Raw genomic sequence first — 9,347 nt, forward strand, 5'->3', positions numbered from 1 at the left:
ACTGAGCTAAATCTCGTTATGTAAACATGACAATAGGGTGAGATACACTATCATGCAATATAGGGTTGCCAAACAAGTTTAAACGATAGAAATTAGGCTTATGAACATGAAGGAAATGTTTTATTTAACGACACACTCAACACATTTTATTTACGTTTATATGGCGTCGGACATATGGTTAAGGACTACACAGATATTTAGAGAGGAAACCCGCTGTCGCCACTTCATGGGCTACTCTTTTAGATTAGCAGCAATGGATATTTGATATGCACCATCCCACAGACAGGATAATACATACCACGGCCTTTGGTACACCAGTTGTGAAGCACTGGCTGGGACGAGAAATAGCCCAATGGGCCCACCGACGGGAATCGATCCTAGACCGATCGCGCTATACCAATTAGCTACGTCCCGCCCCTATGATCATGAAGCTGTGGTAGAGATAAGAGGGAGAATCTATATTGGTTTATACTAGCGGACATTACTTGACGTAACTTTGGACGTTGCTTTAATTTTGTTGTTGATGATGTTGTTTATTTTTTTTAAATTACAAGTCTCAGAAATGCGGTAGGATGCATGAAAGATAATTTCAAGAATCTACCAGGATGTTCAAAAGAATCTGTTCGGTTCATAGGTGCCGTGCTCGACAATCATTTGGAAAAGGATTATCGTGAGCTTTGCAAACCAGCCACTGAATGATCAGCAAAGTGACTATTTTCCTGACATCGTGGATTCACCGTATGACAATAAACAGTATTCGTAATGGCCGATGTAAGTTGGTCCTTTGACGTTGATTGGATATAGAACTACATAGACAAAACTGGTTGACGAAATCAACAAAGAAATTCGTTTTATTTTCACCAAGTAACCATACAAATTACATACAAATATTATTATGTTAAGAGTTTTCACTATTTGGGCTTTATAACTACAATGTATATATATTAAGTTGTGAAATTATTTCACTTCATTTTGAGTTTTAAAAGTCATTTTAATGAAGTGTTACTTAAAGTCAGTTCAATTACTGTGATCATTTCAGTAAATGTTATACCTGTTTAAAGTGTACGAGGATATATATATTCACAGTGAAACCTTTCAAAACCGGACCGTCTGTAAACCGGAATTCCCACAAAACCGGACATTTTACAGAGCCACTTTTTTAAAAACCAGGACGGAACTTAACCTCTCTAAACCAGATATCTCACATACCGAACATTTGTCTTGGACCAAAGGGTGTCCGGTTTAGAGAGGTTTCACTGTGTATATGAGTCGTATTCAAATAAATCTAATATCTTTCTTAAATAATATTGTTTTTTATTTTTATAATCCAAGAAATCTACATAAAATGTAATTTTTTTCACATTGCTGACCATTTCTTGGGGAACTTTGACGATGCTCGAGATAACTGAATGATTTTTCGAATTAGCTTGGCTTTCTGTGAGAAGCTGTTTTGGAAACGATTGATCTGTCCTAGTGGCTGTCTGGAGTCCCTGTGGTCATCCTGCTCGTTGATTCCGATTGGCCCTGCACTTTCCATGACGTACATCGCAGGTGACGGACTGCATTGTCCTTCAATAAACAAAGCAAACATAGATGTGATATAACCGGCCTCGGTGGTATCGGTTGATACGTCCCCTGATAGCGAGTGTAATTTCTCATTTTCGGGTGGGGTTGGGTTTTTTAATTATCCTTAACAGACCAAATACAAGGTCACTTTGATAATAAAATACATCATATTACTTAAATTTGAAAATCAAAACCATAAACTTTTTCAAAATAGTGTCTGCAATTGTAAGGCAAAGTCCAAAGGATGTTTTCACGTTTTGTATCACCTAATAGGGCTTCGGTTCAGAACTGTTGTCATAGTATCAGTGGCGTAGCGATTGGGGGGGGGGGGGGGGGGTAAGGGGGTTGATGTCTCCCACAATCGAACCTTTTTGTTTTTACTGTATTAAATTTATAAAATCACACATACATAGTGTGTTTCCCCCTCCCCCAATATAAAACCCTGGCTACGCCAGTGCACAGTATTTCAATATTTATTTTGTGTATAAAAGTGAATGAATAGCAAATTAAAGAAAGGCAAAAGGTGATCTTGCTATTATACACTATTATTATACTATAGCTATAGACTACTTACCTACGAATCTGTTGTCTGGTACTTCCTTAAAAGTGGAATTTTTACAAAGTCCACTCAAGCATGGACACGCTCCAAGAAACGCTACCCATTTATGGTAGTTCTCACCTGGATAGCATTCTGAAGAAAAAAGAAATTATACATGTAGGCCTATTTGAAATAGCGACTCGCAATGTTGGCGATATTTTCAGTCATTCAATTTATTATTCAGTGATTTTGTTTAGCACACTTCTTGTTCTATATATAAAGAAGTACTACTCAAAAGAATTTAAGGGTCAGACGATATTTTCGACATTATTTTCTGAATGTCAATTATATTAGCTAGACCATAATGTCACGCATGGTATTGTTCCATTTTGACGAAAGTGGGTCTAAGTAACCCATAAATGAATTCAAATCCACTGTCATTGACACTGTCGACTAGTTCTAATGGCGAAAACATGCTTACATTTGCACGTAAATTAGGGCGAAAGCGAAAGGTCTGCTAAGTGCCCATAACTTGCTTTTTCACAAAGCGCTTCATTTGCACGCTTTGCACGTGTATTCCATGTTCCCAATGCTGAATTTCTGTATAATTGGAGCTTGCGTTTTGTGTACGGTGCACACTCCAAATTCGACAATGGTACGACTTTCAACTGACTATCGAAGATCGAGGAAGGGCTATTGCTTGGCTTCAGGATGGCAATACGCAAAGAAATGTTGCTCTGAGACTTGGTGTCAGTCAGAGTGTCGTTGCCCGACTGTGGCAACGGTACCAAGCAACGAATTCTGTTCGAAATCGTCCACGTTCGGGAAGACCCCGAAGCACTACAAATAGAGAGGACCGCTACATCACCAATATGGCTCTACGTCAACGCACAACCACTGCAGCCGATTACGTGACAATCTGCGGACTGCGACTGGAACTCGAGTGTCTGATCAAACCATACGCAATCGGCTGAGAGCCAATAATCTACGCTGCCGTCGCCAGGGCTGTTCGACCATCACTCCTACCACGTCACACAGAACGGCCAGACGTCACTGGTGCACGCTTCATCTGCGGTGGCAACGTTTTTTAGTGGGGTCGAGTGATGTTCACTGATGATTCCAGGTTTAGTCTCCAGTTCAACGACGGTCGGGTTCGTGTCTACAGACGTCCTGGGGAGCGCTTCGCTGACGTTAACGTTAGACAACGTCACCGGTTCGGTGGTAGCAGCGTCATGGTGTGGGGCGGCATCTCTATCCACCACAGGACCCCCCTCTATGTGGTGGATGGCAATCTGAATGGAATCCGCTATCTGAATGAGATTATCCGGCCGTTGGTTCTCCCAGGCCTTCAGCAGATTGGCGGCGGGGCAGTTCTGCAGGATGACAATGCCAGACCCCACTGCGCCAGGGTGGTAACGGACTTTCTCAGACAACAAGGTATCGCCAGGATGGATTGGCCAGCATATTCGCCTGACTTGGCCCCAATAGAATTGGGCAGGAGAGTTCGGGATAACCATGCCCCTCCGGCCAACCTTCATGACCTGGGTCAACGTCTTATGGCAGAGTGGCAGGCCATACCCCAAGAGTTCTTCAGACGTCTGATCAACAGCATGAGGCAACGATGTGTCAAGTGTATTCGCGCCAGGGGTGGATTCACACACTATTAAACGAATGTTCTAATATGTAAAATCCATGTTTGACAACCTTCAACTTTGACAGCATGTCATGTGACTTTCTTGTATACAGTGACGTTTATTTGTGGTTTTTGGTAAATATGGAACAATAAATAAAAAAATTGGTGTAGTTTACATCATCAATCTAATACACTCTGAAACTTATTTGGTTATAAATTTTTGACCCTTAAATTCTTTTGAGTAGTATATATAAAAGATATGCATAATTCACATTTAATTTTTGGAGTTTTATGAAATCAAGCCGACTTACATAGATATATTATACATGAACACATTACACACACAACATAGTTTGTAAATATATACACGATATTTCTGCCATAATTTATTTTTAAATGTGCATTTGACCGATATAAACGAAACTTATTTAATAACTTGTTTTAAAGTTGTTCCTGTTTTTTTTACTAAATATAATTAGTAATTGCTTCATACAGATCTAATAGGTTGTATAGGCAGATCTAGAGGGGTGAAGGTGTATACAACGTGTATTCTTTAATGCTCTTTGATGCTCTTTGATACTCTTTGATATGACTGGCAGCTATGAAGGATTGCAAGGGTTTACGTTTTATGACGTACAATTTTTTTTTAAAGCTTTTTCTTTCTTTTCTAACTTTTTTTTTCTTCATTTTTTAAAAATCCCTGTCTTATCCCTTGCGTTAATTATGGAGAAAGATATCAGTTCAAAATCTGAAGCAGTGTTAAAGCTTATAGCCCGGTGATAAAGCGCTCGCCTGTTGCGCAGTCGGTCTAGGATCGATCCTCGTCGGTGGGCCCATTAGGCTATTGCTCGTTCTAGCCAGTGCACCACCACTGGTATATCAAATGCCATGGTATGTGTTATCCTGTCTGTGGGATGGTGTAAATAAAGGATCCCTGGCTATTAATGAAAAAATGTAGCGGGTTTCCTTTCTAAGACTATATGTCTAAATTACCTGATGGTTGACATCCAATAGTCGATGATTAATAAATAAATATGCTCTGGTGTCGTTAAATAAAACACACTTTTTATGTCAATATTACCAAATGGTTGACATCCAATAGCCGATGATTAATAAATAAATGTGCTCTAGTGGTGTTGTTAAACAAAACAAACGTTTAAAATCATCTCGGTGCAGAAGAAAAAAATTGTTTAGTAGAAATATATCAGATGCAAATCGGTTGTTGTTTTTAGTTCCAACCAATGCTTGGTGTAGCTAGGCTATCGGAGATCATGGTATGTGATATTTCAGTACAAACATATTAACTTTTACTAACTTTCGCCAGTGTGTCCGAGCCTTTGACAGGTAGGCGTGGTCACCTGTCGTTTTCCTCGATACAGAGAGCGCCGAATGCAGCACTCGCCTCGGTCACACTCCTCCGACATCTTACATTCCTGGCCAATCTTTGCGTCACCACATGCAACTAAAACAGCCTACAAAAGTGCAGTATTTTGGAATTAATATAATGAAAGATCCATCACTGACATTATTATCTAAAACTATCCTAAATAAATTGCAAAATCACGGAGCAACATGTAATGATTTTTCAGCATTTCAAGAATAAAATAATATTACAAGAGGGAGTAGCATAGCCAGACGGGGGGCATTCGCACCCCCAAGATCACTTCCTTTTTTCCACCACCACCTTTTGCCTATCATACCATAACATGACTTATATACAGTGTGACACCCCACCCACCCCCACCCCCCCCCACCCCCACCCCCAACATACCAATATGGATACCGCCAATATACAATCTTGGCTAAACCGGCCTCGGTGGCGTCGTGGTTAGGCCATCGGTCTACAGGCTGGAAGGTACTGGGTTTGGATCCCAGTCGAGGCATGGGATTTTTAATCCAGATACCGACTCCAAACCCTGAGTGAGTGCTCCGCAAGGCTCAATGGGTAGGTGTAAACCACTTGCACCGACCAGTGATCCATAACTGGTTCAACAAAAGCCATGGTTTGTGCTATCCTGCCTGTGGGAAGCGCAAATAAAAGATCCCTTGCTGCTAATCGGAAAGAGTAGCCCATGTAGTGGCGACAGCGGGCTTCCTCTCAAAATCTGTGTGGAGAGGACAATTAAGGCATTTGGCCTGGTATGCATATTCAACGATATATAATGCACATTATTGCTTAATATCAACACGTATAATCGTATAGTTAATTAATAAAACGGTTAAATGTGACGGCTATTATATATAACGGGCGCAGCCATTTCGTACCATCTCAGTGAGTACGCCCTCTGGCGAGCTGGTGGTTACGTAATACTTAACGCGTAACGTCAGGAATGAGCCTTAGAACTAGAGAAACACAATCTACCTGGTTTTTGCGGGATGATAAATAGTCGTACATTGCAATGATCTGTAATAATACACATCCCAGTAAGCCAGCAATAAGTATATCCAGCACTATATATATATTAGTTTTCAATACAAAATAAAATACCATTGTCAAAGTGGCTACACAACAAGTCGAAACAATTAACAATGTTTTGCCCATGCATTAACCTACGTACTGAAATGATACACGGGGTGTTTTCTTAGTTAATTGGTCTATGCTGTTAGTTGCTTCTGCCTGTGATTCCTGATTGGCAGGTGTGTATTTGATTGGTAACCAGACGAGGCAATTAATTGACGCTGTTTAGACACAAAACTACATACCGGTATTGTGAAATATTACCTGTCGCCCCTAAAATTGTAATGGACGTGGTTTATTACTCCAAATAGTTCTGTAAAACTATTGATTAAGTAGACTTTTCCATCTAAAAGCACAGAACTGACCAATTACGTAGTCCCAAAGAAAAGAAAATTATCACTTGGGTATCGTGGGTTGTCGTTTTTGGTCCAACGTAGCATATCAATAGGCCTAATTTTGTAAATTTTTCCTTTGGATTATTTAACAGAGAAAAATACTATAACCCCATTTTGTTCCGTTAATGCAACTTGAAATATATTTAGTTAAATAGTTTATTATAATATTACGTCATTTATGCTGTTTTACAAGTCAGGTTGATCAAAGAGAAGCGCCTTGTCGAAAATTACTGCTTTTGTTTACACTGTACATACAGGAGATGGTCAGGAGCTGACGTCACTTCGCCCCAAGCTATCCCACCGGACGTCACAAAAACGAAACAAAATGGCTGCCCCCAGTTAGCAGGAATAATCATGGTTTTTTATTAACTCTAAAATTACGCGTTTTTCATTTGCTAAAGTGTCAGTATGTGTTGGTGGTCCGGGTATGTATCTTTCCAACACATAAGGCTCTTGTTTGAGTTGACCCTACCTTTAACCATATATAACCGTAAAAAAAATGTTTTGAGTGCGTCGTTAAATAAAACATTTCTTTGTTTTTCCAATCTTGGCTACGCTAATGATGAGGCATCACTTTGAAATATGTTATACCTGCGACATAAATTTCAAATAACAGTTTGCAACCAAAATATCAGTCACATTTAACTAAAGGGACTGTCCTGAGTTTGGTGCCATTTAACAAGTTTAGGATCAACAGACCCTTTTCAATGACTAAAATTACGTCAAAGATAGTTTTGTTATTAAGAATATCAGTGTCTACATAATACACGGGCGTAGGAAGGTGCCAAAAAATGTGTGTATGTGAGTGTGGCACGCACACACGCACACGCACACACATACATACATACATACATACATACATACATACATATATATATATATATATATATATATATATATATATATATACATGTGTATATACATATATACACACACACATGTAAAACTATTTAAAAACATCGCTTTTGTTACAAAGTGGGGGACATATGCCCCCTTGCCCCCCCCCCCCCCCCCCCCCCCCCCTCCGCTTCCTACGCCAGTGATAAACAATGTGTTAATAGTCGTTCTAATATTTGTAGTAGCATAAACATTTTACAATCCAATAATTTCCTGGGGGTTTTGGTTTTTTTTTTAATAAATAGCGAAGTAAAATGAAAAAGGAAGGTGTCAAAAAATGTGTGTATGTGTGTGTGGCACGCGCACACGCACACACACATACATACATACATGTGTGTGGTGCGTGTGCGCGTGCCACACACACATACACACATTTTTTGACACCTTCCTTTTTCATTTTACTTCGCTATTTATTAAAAAAAAACCCAAAACCCCCAGGAAATTATTGGATTGTAAAATGTTTATATACACACACACACATGTAAAAATAGTTTTAAAACATCGCTTCTGCTACAAAGTGGGGGACATATGCCCCCCTGGGACTATTAACTACTCAGTTGTTCCCCCCAAACAAAAAATCCTAGCTACGGTCCTGCAAACACTAGATTTTAGCTGCCTGAAACATCTTAATCTGTATCTTAACCGGCTGCGAGCGACGCGAGCGATGCGAGCGATTATTTTAGAAATCGTTGATTTCAATTGCCGTATCCTAACTGGACGCGTGCGACGCGACACATTTATCCGTCGCGCCGTAGCGTGCGGTTAGGATACGGCAATTGAAATCAATGATTTCTAAAATAATCGCTCGCATCGCTCGCGGCCGGTTTGGATACAGCTTTATAATGGCTGTAAACTTAACTTGAACTATTTGTAAATGCCCCTATATCATTAGGGTTCCAGGCATGTCCACTGGTCCGGTCTCAGGATAGCCAGGGATCCGACCCGGGACAGAAATTACTTATTTAACATGGAGCAATTTTGATATTAATATGCAAATGAGGTGAGGGGGTGGGGTGAGAGACCTCTGTTGATATTTTTTTGAAGTGTTAATCAAAAAACCAAATTGTAATAATTTTAGACTAATATTTAATTTCCATTATATTATGGCGCAAAATTTTGAGCGGGCAGATCCAAAACTAATAATTATAAGTGTCCCTTTAAAATGCATTTTATATTGTACAACTAATTGTAAGCCCTCGGTCCAAAAAAACACAAACAAAACGCACCTGAACGTTACACCGAATGAAAGAATACAATTTTAAAATAAAGATCACTTTTTTTCTTCTTTTAAAAAAAAAAGTCCCATCTGTTTTAAGTTGAACAGCGGAAAAAGTATGAACTTTGAAAGTTTATTATGTTGTATATTGACTGTAAAATCTTTAGTTTTATACATTGCTTAGTTTTAAAATGATATGTGACACAAAAGGTAATCGATATTTAAAGGGACATTCCTGACTTTGTTGCAATTTTTAAGATGATATCGACTAACAAAGATGTTTTAAAGCTTGTACATATCAAATATATTTTTCTGCATAAAATATCAGTGGCTGTATATTAAACGTGTTTATGATCGTTCTAATATTTATACCAGGTTAAATTTCATTCTATTTCCTAAAACAAAACAAAAAAATTGTGTTTTTTTGTTTTATATATATATATATATATATATATATATATATATATATATATATATATATATATACTGATGGAAAGAAATAAAGGATCACACAGATAGCAACAAGAAATAATGACTGCATCAAAAATCAATTCATATTGTCAGAAGTTGACTGGGAACATATAGGCAGGTCTTTCAACACTACTGTCATTCAATCCAACAATACAACTTGGTGTGAAATACAG

The 9,347-nt window shown here is 38.7% G+C and overlaps 1 protein-coding gene across 1 annotated transcript; it reads right to left on the reverse strand.

Annotated features, from left to right (window-relative positions):
• Window positions 1-835: 835 nt before the first annotated feature.
• LOC121390528 lies at window positions 836-5,395 on the reverse strand. Its single transcript, XM_041522363.1, has 3 exons — window positions 5,053-5,395; window positions 2,141-2,257; window positions 836-1,569 (listed from the first exon to the last, which is right to left on the reverse strand). Exons 1-3 carry the CDS (start codon window positions 5,159-5,161, stop codon window positions 1,358-1,360), a joined length of 438 nt encoding a protein of 145 aa, XP_041378297.1. The 5' UTR covers window positions 5,162-5,395; the 3' UTR covers window positions 836-1,357.
• Between the last annotated feature and the right edge of the window lie 3,952 nt (window positions 5,396-9,347).

This window comes from Gigantopelta aegis, chromosome 3 (genome assembly GCF_016097555.1).
Source record: "Gigantopelta aegis isolate Gae_Host chromosome 3, Gae_host_genome, whole genome shotgun sequence".
NCBI lineage: Eukaryota > Metazoa > Mollusca > Gastropoda > Neomphalida > Peltospiridae > Gigantopelta > Gigantopelta aegis.

Coding starts and splice junctions, on each gene's coding strand:
- LOC121390528 (XM_041522363.1), bottom strand. CDS start 5,161: ATGTCGGAGGAGTGTGACCGAGGCGAGTGCTGCATTCGGCGCTCTCTG. Junction 2,258..5,052: donor GCTCGGACACACTGGCGAAA/GTTAGTAAAAGT, acceptor TTTTTTCTTCAG/AATGCTATCCAGGTGAGAAC. Junction 1,570..2,140: donor ACCAGACAACAGATTCGTAG/GTAAGTAGTCTA, acceptor TGTTTATTGAAG/GACAATGCAGTCCGTCACCT.